Source organism: Sorex araneus, chromosome 1, assembly GCF_027595985.1.
Source record: "Sorex araneus isolate mSorAra2 chromosome 1, mSorAra2.pri, whole genome shotgun sequence".
In the NCBI taxonomy this organism is placed as follows: Eukaryota; Metazoa; Chordata; class Mammalia; order Eulipotyphla; family Soricidae; genus Sorex; species Sorex araneus.
This window is the reverse complement of record NC_073302.1, coordinates 178,430,420-178,455,326: the sequence shown is the minus strand read 5'-3', so window position 1 is coordinate 178,455,326 and position 24,907 is coordinate 178,430,420. Positions and strand designations below refer to the sequence as shown.

Sequence of the window (24,907 nt, the reverse complement as noted above, 5' to 3'; positions counted from 1 at the left end):
GTGCTGTTTGAGTGTTTATACTACAAATAGTCAAAAGTACTTCAGATGATTAGGTCATATTTAAAGCCATTGTTAGGTTAGATTTTTGAGTTAAACTGTTAGAAGAATAAAAATTATGATGTATTATACTGATCATACTGCTATTTTCTTTTCTGCAGTAGAGGAAAAGTACACTTGAATTTCGATAAAAATACTAAATTATGGGGGTTGGAGTGATAGTACAGCAAGTACGGTCCTTGCTTTGTACACAGCACACTCAGCTTCAATCCCTGCATCCTTCCAGGTCCCCAGAGCACAGCTGAACACAAAGCCAGGAGTAATCTCTGAGCACTGCCATGTGTGGCCCTAAAACAAAATAAAAGCTAGTTTTGAATTTAGTATTATCATTCCAATATTTTCTTTTACCTTCTCTCCTTCCCATTTTTCTTCCTTTTTTCTTTCCTCTCTTGCTTTATACCTTTTTCTATTCTTATTTTTAAAAATTCTCTCTTCTAGCCCTTTATTATTGTATGGTTTAAAATTTGGGATTTTTAGATGATAAAATATTCTCCAAAATGTAATTGGCTGCCGAGATTAAATAATGTGATGCTTTTTTATAATGAATTGCTCACATCTCTGGTCTTGTATATCTTAGTGATATTATAATTGACATTTATTACTTTATTATACAGGAAATTATTTGGATAAGATCTTGTAATATCATAGATAACTCTAAGTTATATCTAGTTTATATGTGGAAAGATTACTTTTTAATAATGTGATTAGTGTAGAAAAATTATTCACTATGATCAAGTGAAAATTGGAAATTTTGCAAATTGAAATTTTCTCAGTTCCTCATGACATTTACAAATGGCTTACAATAGCCTGACCTGTGTTTTATTTTAAAAGTGTAGGACTGTTTTCTAGTTACAGTGATGATATCATTTTGAAGACTGACATTTTTTGTTTGTTGGTTGGTTTTTATTTCGGAGCCACATCCAGCAATGCTCGGGGCTTACTTCTAGCTCTGTGCTTAAGAAGCTCTTTCTGACAGTGTTCAGAGTAGCAAACCTGGTGCTGGAGATGAGACTATGCAAGGCAAGTGCCTGAACCCTGTAGTATCTCTCTGGTCACAAACATTGTCCTTTTTCATAGAATTTTGTTATAATGTACATTTTTTAAAACCTACTATGTGTTAAGTTTTATGTTTTTGATTTTTTTTTTTGCTAAGTTGCCTGTATATCTTTTAAATTTTAAATTTATTGTTATACAATTCTAGGGCACTGTGATTTACAGTTATTTTTATCAGGCATAGAATGTTCTAACGCCACCCCACCACAGTGTCAGCTTCCCTCCACTGAGTTTCCCCCGGTTCCTCCTCCCTCAGAGTCAAAGTTTGCCTCCTGACACGTACATTTTTACATTGATTTTTGTCAAGTAGATTTTATACTTACAGAATTGTTGGCTCTGTCATTTAGATAAGTACATAATGCAGCAAGGGCCTTGTGCCTCATCCAGTCAATTCCCACACTCTCCTCTCACCCTCTTTGGTGTCCTGACTTGCCCTAATGGTTTTGAAATGTGTTTTATAGCCTCTTGAGGTTACAGTCCGTTAGTGTTCTGTTGATTGAATGTTCTGAATGAAATATCTGTTCGGTGTATTTTCTACTGCTTCAGATACTCTCATAGGAAATTCATTTTCTTAGAACTTGGAAAAAAAACACCTTTTGTTTTCTTTTCATAGGATAAGAAATGGGTTCTCAATCATGAGGATGTCACATTGGGAGAATTACTGGGCAAGGTAAGTAATAACTGGGATAAATAACAAAAATTGTTGTGATAGTAAATTCTGATGATATCTTTTCATCCTTTTCTTTTACTCCAGTGTACAAAAGGGCTACATTCCCACATTAACAGATAAGAATACAGTGCCACATATGTATATGCAAATTTTGTCATTTCACTAAAACAGATGTATGCATACCTTTGAAAGGTTTAAAAATGATTCTTGACTTTAAAAAATGTGTGTGTATATATATATATATATACATATATTCCCTCAGAAAGAATAAAAGTCACAAAAATTGTATTGCAGTATAGTAAAGTTAAAACTAGCGAGCTGAGATTTCAAAAGAAACTAGGATGATTTGCCTGTGTTTATACAAAAGGGCTCAGGAGAAGTAAAATGCTGTTCTTTGAAATTTCAGAATTATAAATAGAATGGTTATCTGTAACAGCAACATTGCCCTGAGAGCGTTTAGGTTGCCAAAACACATGTTTTAATATTTTCATTTTGTAGATAGCTCTACTAGTGGTCAGAGAGGGCAGACATATAAAATCAAAGTACTTTGCTTATACCTGGAAGGTAGCTCAAAGAACTGGAGTGCTTGTCCCACACTCTCGAGTTCATCCCCTGGCACTGTATGGTCCCCTGGGCACTTTCAGGTGTAGCTCTGGTGGATTTTGAGCATTTCTCTGTGTGGCCCTGGTGTCTCCAAGAAATGCTGGGCCAAGTCATATGGCATTCCAGAGCCCGGCCCAAACAACCAAGTTCAGTGTCACTGGGAGTGGCCTCTGTGCTGCCTGAGCACCTTTGGGGAGACCACCTCCCAAAAAGAAAGTACTTTTCTTCATATCTATTTGGAATTTTCTTTCAACCCACAGGTGTATGAATGTATAATATATATAACAGTAATGGAAGGCATTTAATGATTAGCCAAATGAACTTTTATAAATTTATTAGTAATTGTTTATTTATAGTGGATATCTGATAAATAAGAGCTTTATTATCAGTGATTACGGATATTTGCATATGAACTTTGAGTGTAGTTTAGATTTATAATTAAATGTATACAGTAGTATACAGTCCAGATATTTGGAGAAAAGCATCGCTCACATATTTTGAGTGATTAGTTTTATACTTATGGCTTAGCATTTTAATAGGTATAAATAATAATTCATTATTTTTAAATTTGAGTGTAAAATTGTAGATTGACTCAATTTTTAATTCATGTTAGAGAAAGTATATCCCTGTTGAAATCTGCTTTTATGATTATTATTTTTTAAGTGGAAGCATTAAATTATGATTAGAACGGCATTTCTGTTAATAATATTTATGTAGTGGATGAGTTGGAAAAATTCTCAAGTTAAATGCAGTCATGATTCAAGATTATATGCTCCTCTCCCCCTCCCACTCCCCTGCCCTTCCATTTGTTGCTTTTGCACTGACTAGGCTTGTATACACATGGATTCAGTTGTTTATGCACATTTGAGGTGGCGTGTGCCTATGATTGGAGACATTTGTGTGGTACACTCGAGATTACACACTTTATTGTAGCACAACGTACTATAAAGAGCTGTTCCACCAGGATTGCACTCAGCATATCAGGGAGTGTTCGAGATTAAACTCAGTTCAGAGCCATATTTTAGATACTGTATGTGTTTTGTTTTCCAGCATTACTTGAGACTCTGAGAATTTCCAAGTGCAGACCCAGAGGCTCCTGGGAACTACTGGGATGGCTGGCCATCCGACTGCAAGGCCTAAGCAGTAACACATCCTCTGGCTAGTCCAGTTGATCTATAGTTGAGCATTTGGGTTATTTTTGTATCTTGGCTATTACAGCAGCATATGTGAAACTAGAGTATACCATGCTGAGTGAAGTCAGTCAGAAGTAAAGGGACAGAGACAGAATTATCTCTCTCATAAGTGGGACTTAGAGAAACTCAGCAAGATAGCAACAAAGATCCAAAAACACCATAAATGGGAACTGACACCCACAGTTGAGTTGAGGATGGGGTTGCAGGTGAGAGGGAGGGGAGGGACATGGGTACACTGGTAATGGGTGTGATGTCATGTAGGATAACATGGGTTTGTCCTTTTCTCTTGCACAGGGAGCTTAGGTTTATCGGGTTACACCCATCACAGTGCTCCTGAGTCACTCTCATTCCTCTGTACTTATCCATAACTTCTCTATGCTCTCTTCCCCAACCAGTTAATCAGCTTTTCTCCTAATCAGACTCTGTTAATTTGTAAGGTCAGATCCTTTTTAGGACACTGAACTTGTATTGTAAGTTAATATTGCCTTTCTCCTCTCCTTATATCTTTTGAATAGTTTACTTTAAAGCAATGTCCTTTTTGTATGGACAAAGGCAGATAGTTAATATTATGCTTTTGTAACTTGGGAGTAAATTGTCTCCAAACAGTCTGCAACTCTGGGGGATCTGCTTCTTCGACTTAAGCCTCAGTTGCCCTTTGTTCCTAGCACCCCAAAATCAGCGTCCTAACAAGGGACTGAATGGACCCAGGACAAGCGGTGGCTACCCTGGCATTGAAATGGGCCAGGCCAAAGCGCCTTGATACTCAACTATCAGTTGAGATTGTGGTTATGGACAAATACTGTCATGATCCAAAAAGTAACAATGAGATTAGGACACTACTAGGGATAGGAAAGACTAATCTGGCCTGAGCACTGTAGTCTGAGACCATGAAGACCCCAGAAGAGCAATTCTATAAGCTTAATGTATCTCTTACTCTGTCCTTACAAAATAATTATTATTATGAATGCCTATATGATTGTTGGACAAGGAGAGGAGAAACACACACATGGGATTCCGCTCTTGGGCAGGTCATCCTGTTAAATGAGTGTCTGTCCTAGAAGCTTCCCCTAAGGGAAGGACTTTACCTCTGTTGATTGTAGGACCACACCTACATGTAATTATGACCTCTGTTCCTCCTGCTTTGGGATTTACTAGGCTGTAAGAGTGGGCTGGGGAATCCAAATCCATAAGGAGAAGGACAAGGAGAAGGCCAGAAGGAGATTGAAGTGGGCTCCATACAGAGAATGAAATAGCATGAGTGAGGGAGAAGCAAAGGGAGAATCAGAGGAGAATGGAGATGGAAATGGAATAAACTGCAACTGACTTCAACCATCCTGGCCCTCGTTCCTCTCCATCTGCCCTTTGCCATTAGCCTCCCAGGGATGGGGGAAGCGGCGTGAGACTACCGAACGCAGGTGGCTGAGAGAGAGAGCCATGAGGCCCCCTTGTAATTTATTTTTAGTGAATACACAGTGTCAGTATTATGGCCATGAGAAACCGTGGAGTATTGTGACACGGGCTGGAGCAATAGCACAGCAGGCAGGGCATTTGCCTTGCACGGGGCCTACCCGGGTTCGATTCCCAGCATCCCATATGGTCCCTGAGCACTGCCAGGAGTAACCCCTGTGCATTGCCGGGTGTGACCCAAAAAGCAAAATAAATAAAATAAAAAAAATAATTCCTCTGGGGTGAGAGGTAGCATAGGGGTTAAGGCACTTGCCTTTCACACAACTGAACCTTACTCGATTCCTGGCACAGCATATGGACCCCAGCCCTACACAGAGTTGTCTCTGAGCACAGATCCGAGAGTATTACCTGAACACCCTGGGTATGACCAAAACACACTGCTCCCACAAAAGGGGGAAAGAAATCCTTCTTTCCACTACTTTAGATCCTCAGCAGTAGTGATTAGACCAAATAGTTATGACAAATTTAATAAATTATCATGAGAATATCATTGAAAGTATATTGAAAAATTAAATCACTTTCTAAAATAGGACGTGGGTTTTTTATAAGCTATTTTTGCTACTCACATAAAGTATTTTAAACTAAAGAAAAATATGTATTATTTTAATGTTCAGGTTAATATGATAAATACATTATATCAGAAGAAATTTTACCCTATTCACTGCTTTGTAAGACTATTTTAAAGAATAATTTTCTCAATGTGTGTTAGTTTCAATAAATTTAGTTATTTAAATATAACGTGATACTTTAGTGATACTGTGTACCTAACTTCAGCTATTTTTTATAGAAAATGACTTGTCCTTCAATATTTTTCACTGCTTATTTAAATAAATATTTTAGTATGTTTCTCGAGAATACATGAAGAAAAGAGAATTAAAATAAAAGAAAAAAAAGTGGCAGTTCCAAGGGCTGGAGTGATAGCACAGTGGGTAAGGCGTTTGCCTTGCACACGGCCGACCCGGATTCGATTCCCAGCATCCCATATGGTCCCCCAGCACCGCCAGGAGTAATTCCTGAATGTAGAGCCAGGAGTAACCCCTTTGCATTGCTGGGTATGACCCGAAAAGCAAAAATAAAAAAGTGGCAGTTCCTAAAATTACAGACTTTATCATTTGATAGTAATATAAGTTTAAACAGGAACTATTTTATTCAACTCTCTAGTCTTAGTCAGTTGACTTTGGTACTCAATAAATATTTTATTCATTCCTCAAATATTTGTTGAACTATATGCCAGGTGCTCTGGCAAATAAGTGAGCAAAGCAAATACTCTTACTCTTATTAAGCTTGTACTTCATTTAGCAGGGGAGACATATTATAATAAAGGTAATAAATAGGTATATGTTAGTACCTTTTGTCCAGTGGAAAACAAAGGGAATTTGAAAGTAGATTGGTCAACATTGAAGTTTTTAATAGGGCAAACTCTTTAATATGTTATTTCCTAAAATATTTAGAGAAGGGATTTAACCATATAGACATGTGAAGAATAAGATTTTAGGCAGAGGGAATAACTAATGCAAATTCCATTTAAAGAACTGTAGCACTGTCACACTGTCATCCTAGTTCATTGATTTGCTTGAGGGGGCACCAATAACGTCTCCATTGTGTTACTATTTTTGGCATATCAAATAAGCCACTGGTAGCTTGCTGGGCTCTCTGTAGGGATGGAGGAATCGAAGCCTGGTTGGTTGCATGCAAGGCCAACACCCTACCTACTGTGCTATCGCTCCAGTCCTAAAGAATGAAGGGAATAATTTTACAGTAAGTTAGTAAGCAAGGAGGAACCTGACAACAGGAAGAAATGAGTATTATGAGAGGATATAATTAATCTAGGGGCTTGTATACCATTCTTTGATTATTTTATTACACATGAAATGATAACAGGTAGATGCTATTTAGCAGAGGATTAGCATGATTTTTTATTTATTTTTTTAATTAGTGAATCACCATTAGTGTTCAGTTACAGATTTAGACATTTCCGTGCTTGTGTTCCTGTCATACAGTGTTTGAGAATCCATCCCTCCACCAGTGCCCATTCTCCACCACTCATGAACCCAGTTTCCCTCCCACCCCCCAATCCCATCTCCCCACACAAACCCCACCTCTGTGGCAGGGCATTCCCTTTTCTTCTCTCTCCTTTTGGGTATTGTGGTTTGCAATATAGGTATTGAATGGCCATCGTGTTCTATCTATAGTCTACATTCAGCACGCATCTCCCTTCCCGAGTGGGTCCTCCAGCCACATTTTACTTGGTGTTCCCTTCTCTATCTGAGCTGCCTTTTCCCCCAGTATGTGAGGCCAGCTTCCAAGCCATGGAGCAAACCTCCTGGTACTTATTTCTACTATTGTTGGGTGTTAGTCTCCTATTCTCTTATTTTATATTCCACAGATGAGCGCAATCTTTCTATTTCTATCTTTCTCTCTTTCTGACTCATTTCACTTAGCATGATACTTTCCATGTTGATCAACTTACATGACTTCATCTCTTCTAACAGCTGCATAGTATTCCATTGTGTAGATGTACCAAAGTTTCTTTAAACAGTCATCTGTTTTCGGGCACTCGGGTTTTTTTCCAGATTCTGGCTATTGTAAACAGTGCTGCAATGAACATATAAGTGCGGATGTCATTTCGACTATACTTATTTACTTCTCCGGGATATATTCCCAGTAGTGGTATTGCTGGGTCAAATAGGAGCTTAATTTCTAATTTTTTGAGAAGAGCATGAATTTTTTAAAGATCATCTTTACTATGATCTTTAAAGAAGCTGTGAATGTATGGTCACTGCTTGTGCAATTTTTGTCCACATATCAGCTTCATAAAGAAATAGACTTTTCTTAGGAGGTCAAGAATTTTGTAGTCAAGTGGATGGGCATGAAAAGTTTCATGCTGAGTGAAATGAGTCAGAAAGAGAGAGACAGACATAGAAAGATTGCACTCATCTATGGTATATAGAATAACAGAGTGGGAGACTAACACCCAAGAACTGTAGAAATAAGTACCAGGAGGTTGACTCCATGGCTTCGAGGCTGGCCTCACGTTCCGGGGAAAGGTCAACTCAGAGAAGTGATCACCAACTACATTGTAGTCGAAGGCCATGTGGGGGAAGGGAGTTGCGGGCTGAATGAGGGCTAGAGACTGAGCACAGCGGCCACTCAACACCTTTATTGCAAACCACAACAGCTAATTAGAGAGAGAAAACAGAAGGGAATGCCTTGCCACAGTGGCAGGGTGGGGTGGGGGGGAGATGGGATTGGGGAGGGTGGGAGGGACACTGGGTTTACGGGTGGTGGAGAATGGGCACTGGTGAAGGGATGGGTTCCCAAACTTTGTATGAGGGAAGTATAAGCACAAAAGTGTATAAATCTGTAACTGTACCCTCACGGTGATTCTCTAATTAAAAATAAATAAATTAAATAAAAATAAATAAAGTGTAGGGGAAATTTAAAAAAAAAAAAAAGAAATAGACTTTTCTTTTCCTTTTTTTTTTCCCGATTTTTGGGTCGCACCTGGCGATGCACAGGCATTACTCCTGGCTTTGCATTCAGGAATTACTCCTGCAGTGTTTTGTGAAACATATGAGATGCTGGGGATCAAACCTGGGTCCACCTTGTGCAAGGCAAACACCCTACCTGCTATACTATCACTTCAGCCCCGAAAAGTAGAATTTTAAGGGTGTGAAGGGCAGTAGAATGTGATGATATTTGCAGGGTTCCATAGGTGCCATTTTCTATGATGAAAGGTTTTTAAGAGTTTAATACTGTAAGTAAACTAGAAAACTAGAGGGCCAGCAGAAGCTCGAGTGAGTGAAACTTATGGAAGGAAAGTATCATTGGCAAATACAGTGCTGAAGGTACGATCCTAAAAGGTCTGGAGAGGTCGCTCAGATGGTTGGAATACATAGCTGGCATAACAATGCCCCAGTTTGTTCCCTAGAACTCCATCCCACTCCAAGAACTGCCAGATCATTCTAAAGGCACGTGGGCACTGTAGACGTGGCTCTGGTGGCCTTGACCACTGGGTCCTCACACTGCACATTGCCCAGCTGGACTGTCACCAGGTGTGGATGTGCACACTGCTTGCAAGCCCCTTCCCCCAAAAGAGAAATAAAGGCATGGTCCTGAAATTATGGGGAAAGAAGTAAAAGTCTGAAATATTGAAAAAATATTTAAATATCTATTGAAATTGCAAATTTTTGACAGCAATAATACTGGACACAGTGACCCCACAGCTCAGATAATCAATAGACAAAGAATGATACTTTCAAACTCAGTAGCTGTAGCCACATTAAGGAGATGGGGTATGTAGTCATCAAAAAATCGGGGAGTTTTAGGAATGTAGAAACAAAACCTATTTGAGAGCAGTGACAGGGTGCTACTAGGATATCTTAATGCAGTGTGAAAGGCATTGAAAAGATTGGAGTAGGTACATCATTGCCTATTAAAAGGAAATTGGCCACCATTTGAGTGTTCTCAGAGCTGAGCCGTTTTCTCATAGAAGAAAAAAGTGAAGAGAATAACTGAATAATAAATTGTAGATAAAATCTTTCTTATGGCCAATTATGAAATAATTCCTGAAAGCATATTGGGAGTAGGGATGGAAAAGGTTGAAAATAAGAGACTGAATAAAACCAGAGTCTAAAGGAGAAGTAGTGAGAGTGAGATAAGGATTAACCAGGAACCATGGTCTTCTATGGGGACTGAGAAAACGAGTTTAATCCCAGGCACCACATATCCAGAGTGATCCCAAAGGAATGCTATTAGTAAGCACAGCCAAGTGCCCCTCCTCCCCCGCCCCACGCCAAGACACACTCACAAACAAAACTCTTCTATTGGGTAGACTGTTTTCAGGTAAGTTAAATTATAAATACACCAGAGTCATGACATAATCATGCCCAGTGTTCATGTATATTAACGTCTTCTCTTTGTCTTCATATAATAAAAGTTGTGACAATTTTGTATGAAAAACTTGGTAATAACAAAGAGGAAGTATATAAAGCTCCAAATTTCCTTTTTTTTAACCTATTTGTTTTATGTTGGGAAGTCAGTATTTTCCACAAAAGAATGAGCATCGTTTCAAGATAAGTATTTAAATTCAACATTGGATTTATAATAATCATTCTTTTATATTTAAATATGGTACTCAGTAGTAAGTAAATTAAGAAAAGATTTATACTTAACATTTTACATTTAAGATACATTTATTAGCAGCATATAAAATGTATATAACTTAACTATTAATTTAGAGTTATATAGATCTTAGCCAAAACATAGAATCAACATAAATGCTCATCTGTAGGTAACCGCTTAATGTAGTTCTGGTATAGATACTTAATGGAATATACTCTGATATTTAAAATATGAAATATTTTTCTTTGGAACAAAATTAGCAAATTGAGGTGTTTGTGTTGAGTGAAATAAAAAAGCCAAAGAATTAGTTCTCAAATGGTTTCACTCATATGTAGAATATCAGTTATTAGAGGAAACTAACCGGCAAGAAACAATAGATGTAACTCCTGCACACTGAAAATTTTAGTGGTTCCCAGAAGTACAGTTGAAGATGGGACACGGCACTGAAATTGGTGGTAAGGACTAGTCAGAATCACACACAAATAAATTTGTGGTGTTAAACTCTTAAATTCCATAATACTGTGAACAAATGATAAGTCAATGAAAAATCGAGATAAAAAGGGAGTTTCCCTGATCTAGGGAACACAGCGCCCAGCAAGCAGCAGGCTCCTGGTTCGCTTGCTCTGTGCTGTTGTGAGGGTGCTGCCTGCGCTGCTGTGCATCTTGGCCTCTGCTGCTTTGAGGTTGCACCTGGCGGCACTGGCAGTGATCAAATGCAGAACCTGACACATACCTGTGATCTACCTGTGCCATGTGTTTGGCTGTGCAACTAATTCCTGCTTAGCAATTTTATATAATACTTGAAAACTATGAAGGCAATACTATCAATTGCATTCGTTTTGTTAATTTTGCAGTAGTTTTGTTAATTTTGTGCAGTAGTGCATCATTTCATTATGATAAAATGAAACTAAAGTGACTTTAAACTTTAAAAAAAATGGCAAAATATCTCTACTCATAAAAAAATGGTTAGGAAGGTCATTTATTTGGGAAACTTGGGTATAACTGTGATTTTTTTTTCCCCACTGTTGACTGTGGTGTTTGCATAAAGCGTTAAAGATTGACAACCTACAATAATGAATATTGATGATTCTTCATCTGCCTTATTTTTGTTCTCTCTCCTCTGGTTCTTTTAGTCTCATCTTCTTTTCCAAGTCATATGGTTTTGTGAATCACTACCAGCAGTCACATCAGAGAATCATTACAATTTTAAATATTAAAGTTTGCTACTTTTACTAAAAAATAATTTAGATCTTATGAGATAAAGGGAACTGTGTTAAATGGCATTTACATATAGGTTTTACCTGATTATCTGAAATTAAATCATAATTATTTGGTATGGTGTGATGGTATTTTTGGATACCGTTAGCATTACTCTATATGAAAAAAAGTGGGGTGGAAGCTATAGTACAGCAGGTTGGGGTTTGCCTTGCATGCGGCAGACGTGGGTTGGATCCCTGGCATCCCATATGGTCCCTGGAGCACTGCTAGGAGTAATTCCTGAGTGCAGAGTCAGGAGTAACCCCTGAGTTTTGCCTGGTGTGACCCAACATGCAAAAAGGAAAGAAAAGAAAAATTTGCACTTTTCCAGACTCTAAAAATCACCTACCAAATTAAGCTCAATTGTAGTGGTCTAGGTTTAGAATGCAGGGGAACCCTGTACTTCTCATAGTAGCTATTTCAATTTCTTCCTTTATCCTGTTTTTATTCTGAAAAAGGAGGGTGGATGGAAGAGCTCTATTTTCAGCTTTATTTTTACTTAGTATTTTAAGTAAAGGCTTTGATTAACTCAAAATACACCATTGCATGCTTTTCTTGTCTCTTTTGTACATTTCTAAAACTGCTTCATATCCTAATTAATATATTTGTATTTTCAGGGCAATTTTGGAGAGGTCTATAAGGGCATATTAAAGGATAAAACTGCTGTTGCTGTTAAAACGTGTAAGGAAGATCTTCCTCAGGAACTGAAAATAAAATTCCTACAAGAAGCCAAGTGAGTTCTCTAAAGTAATGTAAAATATGTATTAATAACCTGAACATTAAAATGTATGCTTGAAATTTAGCTAAACAATAATAATAAAATTGCCAGATACTTAATAGTAATAAGCAAGTTTTTAGTCAGTTCTTAAACAATATTTTCATATTACTGCTTTTATCACACATGTAACATATATAAATATATTTAAAGTGATGTGATTGTATATAATACAAACATTAATGTGTTGCACATTTAAAGTCTATATCTTAACACATTATTTTTACAATTATACGTCTTTGTTAGATATTGTTACATTTAACCTATAGTTATTCTTACTTGATTGTATTCTTGTAACTGTTAGCTTTCTTTTCTGAGAACTTCATAATTCCAATTCAACTCATTTATCTGGCATTTGTTCATAATGTGCATATTATTTTGTTTCTAATTAATTTCTTTGAGTAATTGTCTTATTTTCTATTATTACCTAAAATTTAATATTCTAGACTACTATCCTTCATTGCATATAGTTAAAACTGTTGTGTAAGTTGTAAACTCAAGTATATACAACAAAAACAAAATATTTGAACAGTTACTGGACAAAGTGAATAAGTGAATAAGGATATATGAATGGGAGGCCTGGCTGTCTGACTGAGTAGCTGGATATATGGATCTATAGATAATGACATAGAATGAAGGAAGGAAAATGGTGCTAATGCAGTCTCATTTATGATTATGACACACTGTCACTGTCACTGTCATCCCATTGCTCATTGATTTGCTTGAGCAGGAACCAGTAACGTCTCCATTGTGAGACTGGTTGTTACTGTTTTTGGCATATTGAATACACCATAGGTAGCTTGCCAGGCTCTACTGTGCAGGTGAGATACTCTCAGTAGCTTGCCAGGCTCTGCGAGAGGGCAGAGGAATCGAACCCGGGTTGGCTGCATGCAAGGCAAATGACCTACCATCTGTGCTATCACTCCAGCCCTGATTATGACATAGTGTACAAAATTTAAATTTCCACTAAGTGTCGTGGGAGAACAGAGGATGTGCCAATGATAGAACCAAATCCTCTGCCATAGAACATTTTGATGTACATTTATCCATTCTTCATCTTCATGATTGGATATAGATCACAACGTACTAAACTAGTTGGGTACATCTGTTAAAGTCTATAGAGGGCTATAGTGGCTGCTCAAAAATTTAGAGGCCAAGCTTTGCACAGAGGGGGTCAGGAGTTTTATTCCCAATATTACAAGCTCCCCGTGGCATATTCATATGCCAAATACAGTAACAGTGATGGATCTCATTTCCCTGACCCTGAAAGAGCCTCTAATGTGGCACTATTGGGAAGGACGAGTAAGGAGAGGCTGCTGAAATCTCAGGTCTAGAACAAATGGAGACGTTACTGGGCCTGCTCAAGCATATCGACAATCAATGAGATGATAGTGATAGTGTGATAGTGATTACATGTCCCCGAGTACTCCTGAGCATGGCCCTGATAGTCAACATAAGCATTGAACCCATCTTGGGCTTAACCCACTAACACTGCTTAGGAAACCTTGTCCTACAAAAAGAAAAGAAAAGAAGGTTATCAACTTTTCTCCAGATATTATTGGCAATTCAAAAAAACTTCCATTAAAAAAATGTACAGGTAGGCATGCTGTCTCAATTAAAACTCATAGTTTTTAGGGTGGAGAGATAGTACAGGGGTTAAGGTATTTGCCTTAAATCTCATTTCTTTTTCTTTTCTTTTTTTTTTTTTTTTTTTGCTTTTTGGGTCACACCCAGCAATGCAAAGGGGTTACTCCTGGTTCTGCACTCAGGAATTACCCCTGGTGGTGCTCGGGGGAACATATGGGACGCTGGGAATCGAACCCAGGTCGGCCGTGTGCAAGGCAAACACCTTACCCACTGTGCTACCACTCCAGCCCCATTAAACCTCATTTCAAACCATGGTGCTTCATCTTGTCCCCCAAGCCTTCTGGACGCAATTCCCAGAACCTGCCATAAACCTGAGCACTGCTGGTTGTGGCCCAATAATCAAAAAGAAAAAGAAATTGATTGTTTCATTTGTTATAGCTGTTGTAGATATTCTTAAGGTACCATGTTATGGCTAATATAATTTCCATAAAATTTTATTATTCTTGCTTTTTAATTTGTGGTTGATTTTTGCTGTATAGTTTAATTTTATTTTTTAAGAAATTAATGTAGCACTGTAGCACTGTCCTCCCAGTTGTTCATCAATTTGCTTGAGTGGGCACCAGTAACATCTCCATTGTGCGACTTCTTGTTACTGTTTTTGGCATATCCAGTACACCACGGGGAGCTTGCCAGGCTATGCCATGCGGGTGCGATACTCGCAGTAGCTTGCTAGGCTCTCCAGAGGGACGAAGGAATCGAACCCAGGTCGGCCATGTAAGGCAAATGCCCTACCCACTGTGCTATGGCAAAAACAAAATTGTAAATTCAACATGTAAATTAAATTTGAATTTACCCAAAGTATAAATTCAAAAACAACATGTAAATTCCGAAGTACATCTTAATAGATAGTACAGTGTATCTTTTGGATATTCTCTTTCTGGGTGGTTTGCTCACAGACTACTCCTGGCTTGTGCTCAGGGATCACGCCCATCAACACTCGGGATTTTTAAGTGCGAAATATCCAAACAGAGTCTGTCTTAATCTTGTAACATCTCTCCAGCCGTGTTGTGTTGAATTTTTTTACTCACAGTTTTCAACCAAAGAAATAACGTTTTGGAGTATAGGAAAAGAATGTAAGTGAGATAAAATGAAGGAGGTGGGACCAGTATGATGAAGGGTGCTCTGTGAAGTGTGCCAGGAAAATGCAACAAAGCTAACAATCAAAGGACTCTCTGAATGACCCTGCAGAGGAAGAACATCTCGGGGATCAGCTGAGAGCATGGAGGGAGTCTGCACAGACAAGCAGCTAATACACAGTAATCTAACCCAGCATGTGGGTATAGGTGGTGAAAAGTCAGAGAATCCACGCAGGGCTGTGGGACAGGTGGCCAGGCAACATTTGACCTGGTGACACAGTGCGTGAAGTCAGATCTGTGGCTGTCTACTCACAAGATGCAGACAGGACTGTGTCCACAGCCCAGGAGACGCACGCAGGCAGACGTGGCTGAGTATGCCATTGCTTACAGGCACAGAGCCTATTCCTGCCAGCTCTTCAGGAGTAGCATTCTGGCCTCACAGAAGCGTCAGGCAAAGACAAAGGTTAAAACTATCCCCCAAAATCCCATCTTAGAGCAAACATCTACCTAGTTGCAGAATGAATTGCTTTGGAGGAAAAAAGGAAAAAGGGAGGGTGAGGATACTGAGACCCAAACGTAATGACCAAAGCAGTCAGGCCAGAAAGAGTCACTGGGAAGTGTGTTTACAGTGAGTCAGTGCAGACTCAGACTGCATAGGCACAGCATTTCCTGTGGGCAACATAATCATAGTATGGGCTCCAGGTGAATTTGATGAACATCAACCTTTAATTACTCTTCAGGCCAAAACCAAATTCTGATTCATAATCCTGATTTCAAGGTAAGCACAGGAAAGAGGTCTAAGAGTCTATCAGTAGTAGTGGGTGAAGGTTATCCTGGAAGGTCTCCCAGTACACACCCTACTATAACTTCTCAGATGATTACTTTAGAATAATCTTGGTGAGTCTGTTCAGTAAACTGATGGAAACCAGACAGATCCAACACAGAAAAAAAGTATAATGAGTACAATGATTGTTCAGTCTTTTTGATATGTGCCATTCTCTCTGGTATAAAATATTTTATATTGTTTTGATTTGTATTTCTCTAATAATAAATAATGATGAACACTTTTTCATATTAAAAAATCAGGAATCCTCCCAATTCCTCAGATGCCAATAGTTGTACCCTGATACCAAAAGCAGAGACATCACTCTAAAAGAAACTTATAGACCAGTACCCCTGGTGAGCATTAGGGCTAGTTGGGGCTTACTCCTAACTGTTCTTAGGGATTATTTCCGGTGGTACTTGGTACTTGATCCGGTGGATACTATGGGGTGTGGGGGGTTGAGCCAGGGTTGACTGTGTGCAAGGCAAGCACTCTACATACTGTACTATCTCTCTAGCCCCCGGCAAGCTTACCCACTAACATATTATTTTCTCTTATCTCTGAATTCTTTCTGTTCTTATTTATAAATTATTTTTTTCTGAATCTAATTTTTCTTAAAGTCTTTTTACTTTAGTATATATACAAATCATATAAATTTTTTTTGCTTTTTTTTGGGTCACACCCAGCGATGCACAGGGTTCACTCCTGGCTCTGCACTCAGGAATTAACCCTAGCGGTGCTCAGGGGACCATATGGGATGCTGGGAATCGAACCCGGGTTGACCGCATGCAAGGCAAACGCCCTACCCGCTGTGCTATTGCTCCAGCTCCAAAATCATATAAATGTTTTATCGTCAAGTAAAGTTATTGTTTAACTATAAAAATAGAGGGAAAAGCTACAATTTGTTTTCAATATGAGTGAAATTTTAACTGTCGTTAGGATATTACTGTATCGCTGTTCATCAATGTACTCAAGCAGGCACCAGAAACATCTCTATTCATCCCAGCCCTGAGATTTTAGCAGCCTCTCCTTACTCGTCTTTCCCAATGATTGGAGGCTTCTTTCAGGGTTAGGGGAATGAGACTTGTTATTGTTTCTGTTTTTGGTATATCGAATACACCACGGGGAGCTTGCCAGGCTCCCCATGTGGGTGGGATACTCTCGGTAGCTTGCTGGGCTTTCCAAGAGGTAGCACTGTAGCACTGTCATCACGTTGTTCATTGATTTGCTCAAGTGGGCACCAGTAATGTCTGCATTTTGAGACTTGTTACTGGTTTTGGCATATAGAATACACCATAGGAAGCTTGCCAGGCTCTGCCATGCAGGCGAGATACTCTGGGTAGCTTGCTGGGCTCTCTGAGAGGGAAGGAAGAATCGAACCCAGGTTGGCCACATGCAAGGCAGATGGCCTACTGGCTATGCTATCAGTTTATTTCCCTCTATGATGATTTGTCCACACAGCCACTTTGCAGCCACATGGTCCAGGAATATGTTCACTAATATGTGAGGACTGGCATGTGGAAAGTAGCCTGGAGCGAGGCAGCGGTTGGGTAGTGGAGGTCGGCTGCCAGGCTGGGTTCCTTGGGGTGGGGAGGGCTCTCACCCACCCCCTCTGGGACACCCTGAGTGAAAACAGCCTGGCACAGACTCCTGTGGCATGATTATGGTGGGGGGGCCTCATATTTATGTTCCCTTCTGGGATAATATAAAATAATATAGATAATATAGAATAATATCATTAGGATCATATTGAATAAATTTTTTCAGGTAGTCAGACATTTGAATTAGACATCTAAAATATTTCACTCATATTTGGATCCCTCTGGGTAATCTGTGCTAATGTACCAACTCAAGAATCTTTGCATTTATGCAATCCAAACATCTGTATTAGCTTGTTTATATTGAAACTCTGTTACTCAGTTATTATTTAGTCTTTTCCAACTTTCTTAGATCTTTTAAGTTTTAACAGTTTTGAAGTTGATGGTGGTTAATTATATAAAACCTAATGATGTGAAGTAGCAATGTGAATTTATCTTTGTATATTTTGTTATATGTGTATAAAACAAATAAAAAAGTTAATAGCCCAGCAGCTTTTGATTTTTTTACTCTACAAGTACTTTTCAGCAGTGTTTTTGTGTGATACTTTTAAGGTAGTTCTACATGGTTTGGTACAAGTTAATCAATTCCGTTTGGGCATTAATGTTATTTAGGATGGTTGTTAGCATATAATAATGTTTGTCATTCATTCTTTTTTGGGGGGTTGTTTTTTCTTTCGTCATTTTTTTGTCAAACCTGGTGATGATCAGGGGTTATTTCTGGCTCTGCACTCAGGAATTACTCCTAGCAGTGCTCAGGGAACCATATGGGATCTCAAGGATCAAACCAGGGTCAGCTGCATGCAAGGCAAATGCCCTTCCCACTGTACTATCGCTCTGGCCCTTGTCATTAATTCTTAAATGAAATGAACCAAGAATTGAATAATTTGTATGCATACTATGATACCTATATTTATCAAAATTTGCTTTTATCCCACTTACCAGAACGTAGGTTTATACTCATTTTTAAAATTGAATTAAGTGTATTTAACATGTGCAGTTTCTTGCTCTCAATCACTATTGTATTATTTAAAAGTTAAATGTTCTTATATTTTTCTCTCATCCAGAATTCTCAAACAATATGATCATCCTAATATTGTCAAGCTAATAGGAGTTTGCACACAAAGACAACCTATATACATCATTATGGAGCTGATTCCAGGTAATTAGATTTTAGAGTTTTTGTCATTGACATTTTAATGTTATGTTTTTTAACATTTTTGTGTAAATATCTTTGATTTCTCCTCTAAATTTTCTAATTTTAACACTTTATGACAACAAGCTTGTTCATGTACATGATATTTTTACATTCTATTAATACTTGACTATGTACTAGAAAATGTCAGCCGTCTTCTTTTCTTAAATGAGAAATTATATTTTTACAGTGAAGCTACCTATGTAATTCATTTATGTGAAGTATTTATTTGAGATGAACTGTTTAAAGTAAGAATTTACTTAATTTGGCTTTAAAGGGAAGTACTGTCTTAAATTTAGTTCACTATATAAATTTTTTAAATATGTAACCATACTTCCTCATTTGTCAATTATATAAAGAATCTAATAGTATTTTGGGTCATTTAAAAACTATGAATGTCTTTCACATGTGGAAAAAGGATAAAGTAATCTGTATAAAAATTTTTTTTACAGTTTTTCTAATGACTTTTAAAAAAGAACTCTTGATCTTTTGTCTTAGCAGTTTTCACTAAAAACTTAGATAACCTTGAGCTTGTAGAGTCCTTTTAAAAGTTATTTTCACTGTCTGTCTTCCAACTATAGAGAATATAACAGGACAACTTTGATCTTGATAATATCTTCAAGTTCAAAGTTGGGTATTTTTTTTATCATTTATTTCCTACTTTTAAATATATATTGTGGAAAGTTTTGGTTTTGTTATATTTTTGAAATAATATTTTGATCTTTATAAGATCTACAAATGATATTTAGTCATTGAAATGGATTTTGTTGTGTTGCCTTCAGCAACTTTTTATTTTAGAGAATTTAAAGAGATTCCATTTTTAACTTTAATTAAAATGCATTAAGAAGATATTGTAGATTAAAAATCCTTAAATTTTATTTTACTAATATCAATTCTCAAATTTTATTTTACTAATATCATCAATCCTCAAATTTTATTTTACTAATATCATTTTATACAATTTAAACTTTATTAATGGGTAAATGCATTGTTCCCCATCTATCATACTGGTTTGCTTGCCACGTTGCTTAAAATATTTTTTGAAATTACTGTATAACTACTGTAGAGTCCTTGGTAATGTCACCATCCTCATTAAGATTGAATTGTCTGTGTTTGGTACATTGTATGTTTTCATGTTTCATACAGTGTGTTATCTAGAGAAACATAGTCTAAAGCTTTAAAATCAATTGAATAGTCCATAATTTTAACTAAAAAATGATGTATAAATTTGAGGAGAATGTGTGTAATTGCATTAACCTGTTCACATTAATACAGATGAAGTCCCTAGTTAATTTAAAATGTTACTGAGAAATTTAGATTCAAAGGGTGGGACTGACTTAATGTACAGAGTGATTTTGGTTTTCTATAAGTGATGATTGAAGGAAGATAGATGGCAATCTCTAGACAGGATATAACTGTGGAGAAGAGCGACTTACATGCTTACTTGGACAAGGACTCACAACCTCTATTGATTTATTATAAAAGTATGAGTAACAGAAAATTCAAAGTATAATTAGTGATGGAAATTTTAAATTGATAATCTACCATTCAGTAATCTAATTTTATCACTAAAGTAATTTCCATTTTTATGAAGCTTTTTTTTCCAAGTAAGACATGTTTATTTTTACAGGGCCCACTCCAAGGAATTCAGTGATTCCCTCCCCACACCAGCCTCCACCACTTGATGGTGCTGGGGCCTCGAGTCTGTAGTGCTGAGATCAGGGCTACATTCAGCAGTGCAAGGGCTCGATCTCAGGGGCTGCATTGCTGGGCATTTGCTCTGCCACTTGAGCCCATTAGGAAATATTCCTTATTCTGGTAGAAAACTATCTAGTATTGATAATTTGATTTTAACCAAATCTTTTCAAATGAATAAAAATTCATATTGGAACAAAGTCTTATTTCTCAAATTAGCATAAACTGTGCTTTCATTGTTGCTTATTCAACCATATAGTTATGGATATTTCATTTTATACATTTATATAATTTAACTAATCCTTCATGTAGATATTTCTGTTGTTGTTTGACAAATAATTCTCAGTGAATATTTTTATACACATAAGCATCTTTAGAGTAAATTTTATAGGAATAACGTTGTTTATGTGAAAGTGCACATTTTGGTTTCTGGCCAGGATATTGGCTTTTGATTGCTATGTAAAAATTATCACAACTTAGCTGCTGCAACAGTTATTGCATCATAGTTGTGGGGCTTAAAAGTCAAGGTATACTTACTTTTCTTGTTTTACTTTTAAAACAATTTATTTTTGTCTTCGTTGTACCATTATTATAATTTTATACATACAGTGATGCTTTACCATACACATCATCAGACTACATTGGTCCTTCCACCTTTATCCCAAGATTTCCTCTTACCCCATACCACCTCCCCATCTCTCAGATCACAGTTCTTTGTACTCTGTGTATCTCAGGCTTATTTCCTCTGGAAATTGTTCCATCCTTTGCTTTATCTCCTTAACTCCTCAGAAGAGATTGTCTTGTATTTGTCTTTCTGATTCACTTCACTTCGCATTATTTATTCCAATTCTATCTAAATTGCACTGCATTATCCCATCCTTTTCCCTAAATGATTAGTGCGTGTAAACCATTGTTGATATAGGGCATTGTGCATGGTTCTTTGGCCTCTAATCTGTTTGCAGATCTTGGCTCTAAATAATGCTGTGGTGAATAAAGGTGTCCAGATGTTATTTTGGATTAATGTTTGGGAATAGATGCCCCAGAGTAGGACTATAGAATCAAATGGAAACTAATCTACATTTCTTGAGGAGTCTCCAAACTACGCAATACTCAAACCAGCAGTAAATGACATTTTCTCTTTTGCCACATCCCTGCTAGCACTTATTTCTGGACTTCTTTTAAAAACGTGTATATGCCACTTTCACTGGTGTGAAATGATGCATTGCCATTTTTATTGTTATTTCCCTAATAGTTTGATATTGAACATATTTTGTATACCTTTTGTAGCTATCTATTTGCAAGTGTCTTTTAGGAATTGTTTGCCTCTCTTCATTTTATGATGTGTGTTGGGGGGGCATTTTTGGGCCAGTGCTTACTCTAGTAAGAGCATGGAACTTAACTCCAGGCTCTGTGCTCAGGGATGATTCCGGGTAATGCTCAGGGACCCTACATAATGCTAGGGATCAAACTGGGACCAGTTACCAAGCCACTTTCCCCCTGTACTATCTCTATGGACCCTTTTACTATTATTTTTCATTGAGTTTTAAATGTGCTTTCTACAGCTTGGATATTAGCCTTTTGTATCGTGTGATGTGTGTGTCAGTGGGGTGTCTCTGTCATAGGTCTCATTGCTTTCACAGTGCAGAGCTATTTAGTTTGATGTAGTCCCATGTGTTTATATCTGCTTTGGTTTACTTTGCCAGTGGGATTGTATCACATCAATGGTTTCTCTGATATCAGATCTTGTAGTCTTATGTTAGGCTTGGTCATGTTCTTTTTCTTTTTAATTTAATTTTATTTTTACAAAGTCTTTTCACAGTTATTTATTACGTTCAGTATTCCAACACCACTCCCACCACCATTACACCTTCCCATCACCATTATTTCCAATTTTCTCAGCCATCACCCAAGCCTGATCCAATAGCAGGCCCTAAATTATTTATTTTGTATAGTGTGTTATGATCAATTTGCTAAAAATTATCAGAAAAGATTTCCTTAAAAGAAAGTGTGTGAAGATTGTTGTTTCTCACCCTGGAGCCATTAAGTTCTTGTATAAGAGATTACTAACATGTTATAGGTTAAGCCTTGTGTGTTAATATTTTCTTAAAGTTGCCTTCTACTTTACAGCCCGTGTAATGTGGTGTACTACTCCTGATATATTAGTGATGTAGAGTAGGAGATGTCATGCAGCCACGAAGGCAACCACGTGCTCCAAGAATTCTATAATTTTGGTGGATTGATACAGCTGGGGTTAAATTTTTAACTGGATGGAGATTTGGGAGTCTGGAGGCATCTCTGGAGCTCACTGGTCTCTTTTAAGATTTATTTATGTGTCTTTGGATCATGACTGGTTAATGCGCTTATATGACACTGGAGTCAGTTTGCGGGCATGACTGCCAGGCTACCAGAAGAACAGGGGGATGAGGGGAGGTTGCCCATCCTCGACTCCATGGAGAGCCTGGAGATTTCCATCACAAACCCTGCATGTCTGAGTTTCTCAACAAAGTCATTCCTGGATAAAACTCGTCTGAGCCTGTGCTGTCCAGCTATGAGCATGTTGGCGATAGGATTCTGGAGATTTTCGGCTGCTGGGGCTCTCTTTGGGCAGGTAGGGGACTCACCTCTCCCCCTCCTGAATATGAGACTCAGGCAGGGGTGGGATCTGCAGGCATCTCTGCCTTTGTCATATTCTTTGCTCAAGTTCTCTGCATCCACCTCTGTAACACCCCTCCTTCCCCCCCCCACACACACAGAGCGGTGGGGGGGGGGAGCAAAACAGAATTCAGGCTAAACTCTGCAGACACAGAGAAGAATATGCTAACAAACTCCTTATAGGTGGATACAGAATTTCACTTTCTGCAGCTTAAAAATGCTTTGAGACTCCTTTAGTTTGCTTGACCTTTGTCAGACCACTTTTCAGCTCCTGTAGGTTTTCCACTTTCCTTTTATTCTAGTCCTCTTTTTATCTTCAACTCCAGGCTGTTGTTTTCTTCAAGTGTTTTTGTTTGTTTTGTTTCATTTTGTTTTCAATCCTCCATTATTGTTTGTTTGGGGAGGGGTGGTTGGTTGGGTTGGGTTGCCTTTTTGTTTTTTTTTGGTGATGCAACAAAGTTTTTATTGAAACTTATTTGGAAAGATGTGAGGGGAGAGAAAAAGAGAAGTACCAGTTCAAGAGAGAACACAGATTTCACCACAGAAATAGGTGAGCAGAGAAATAGCCATAAGCAAGCAAGAGATGGATTCAAAAAGAACAGGAGCTTGAAGAACCAATTCCGTCCAGTATTTTAAATTCCTCTTACTTCCTCTTTGTGGAGAATACATTGCTTTTTTGGAATGATCTCAGAATTACATCAGACTCACTTGTTTAATCTTAACCCTATTTAAAGTCAGTTGTGCCATGTTACAGAACTTAATTTGGTCAGCGATTGTTAATAATGTTGACAGGTTCTGTGGATTAGGTTGGGGCATCAATAGAAGGACATGTTCAAGTTACAATTTAATCACAATGGACTTTTCAAAAAAAAATTAACATATTAACATTAGTAGCAATCTTAAACCCCGTCAATGAATTTTTTCGTACTTTAGTACTTTTTTGTACCAATTCCACTGGTTTTCTTTTTGCAATTTAGATGCATCTTTTATCTGTGTGCATGATGTTGTAGTGTGCTTCTTCATTTGGAAATACCAAGTGACCAGATCATGCAAATAATCTAAATAGTGACTTGCTTTATTGTACAAAATCAATAGAACATTTTTATTCATAGTATCATTAATGTCATTAGAAGAGTATGGTGAATTATGAAGTTCAATGTCAAATACTTGCTTTTCAAATTTTTAATTAAACAGTTGTCAAGATTTTTTTCTTTGAAGAATCAATCTTATTATTTTGAGATGTTTGGTGACTATAAATTTTGTAGTCATATTTTATCACTTTTTCTCACTTTAACAGCACATTATTAATATTTAACTGATCCACATTTTATAAGCATTTTATTCTCAATAAAATGCTTTTTCAGTTCCATAATTCTTCTCTTTTCTATTCTCTCAAATTTTCTGCCACTATATATTAATATTTTTGGTATGAAATACATTTAGCACCATTGTTTAAATCTCCTTTCTTTCATGACTTATATATTTTTATCTTCATTTTTTTATATGTATGGTATATTCTGTATTTATTTCTGAAATCTTTTGATTCTTTCTTTTTTTAGTCTGTTCCATCCTGGCTGAAAGACTGACTCTACCTTATGATAAGTCTTGAAATGAGGTCATGGGTCATGTTAGTTAGTGCAATAACTATAACCTTTCTAATCACTCCGTCTCTCTCTCTCTCTCTCTCTCTCTCACTGTCTCTCTCTCTGTCTCTCTTTCTCTCTCTTTTTCTGTCTCTCTCTCTCTCTTTGGAGCTAGTTGTACTTTGTTTTTTTACCCTTTTATATTGTCACTTGTCATCACGTTGATCTTCTATTTGCTCAAGGGAGCACCAGTAATGCCTCCACTCGTCCCTGTTGCGTGCTAGTGTAGCCCAATGGTACCTGCTCCCTTTAGGAACAGGAAGAGTGTCAGACCGTTCATTCAGGGTTTTGATGAAGAAGTCTGACCATCTTGTAGGTGGGTGGCCGTGTGGTCTTTTGACATCCCGTGGAATCCATTCGGTAACAGCTCTAGTCCAGCGGT

General features: G+C 37.5%; 1 protein-coding gene across 1 annotated transcript in view; it reads left to right on the top strand.

Moving 5' to 3' along the window:
* Nucleotides 1-24,907, top strand: part of FER (FER tyrosine kinase) — a 445,847-nt gene that overhangs the window by 270,578 nt on the left and 150,362 nt on the right. The window contains exons 14-16 of the mRNA XM_055144946.1: nucleotides 1,724-1,780; nucleotides 12,042-12,157; nucleotides 18,408-18,502. Coding sequence (XP_055000921.1) covers nucleotides 1,724-1,780; nucleotides 12,042-12,157; nucleotides 18,408-18,502 — 268 coding nt within the window. The remainder of the gene's footprint in view (nucleotides 1-1,723; nucleotides 1,781-12,041; nucleotides 12,158-18,407; nucleotides 18,503-24,907) is intronic.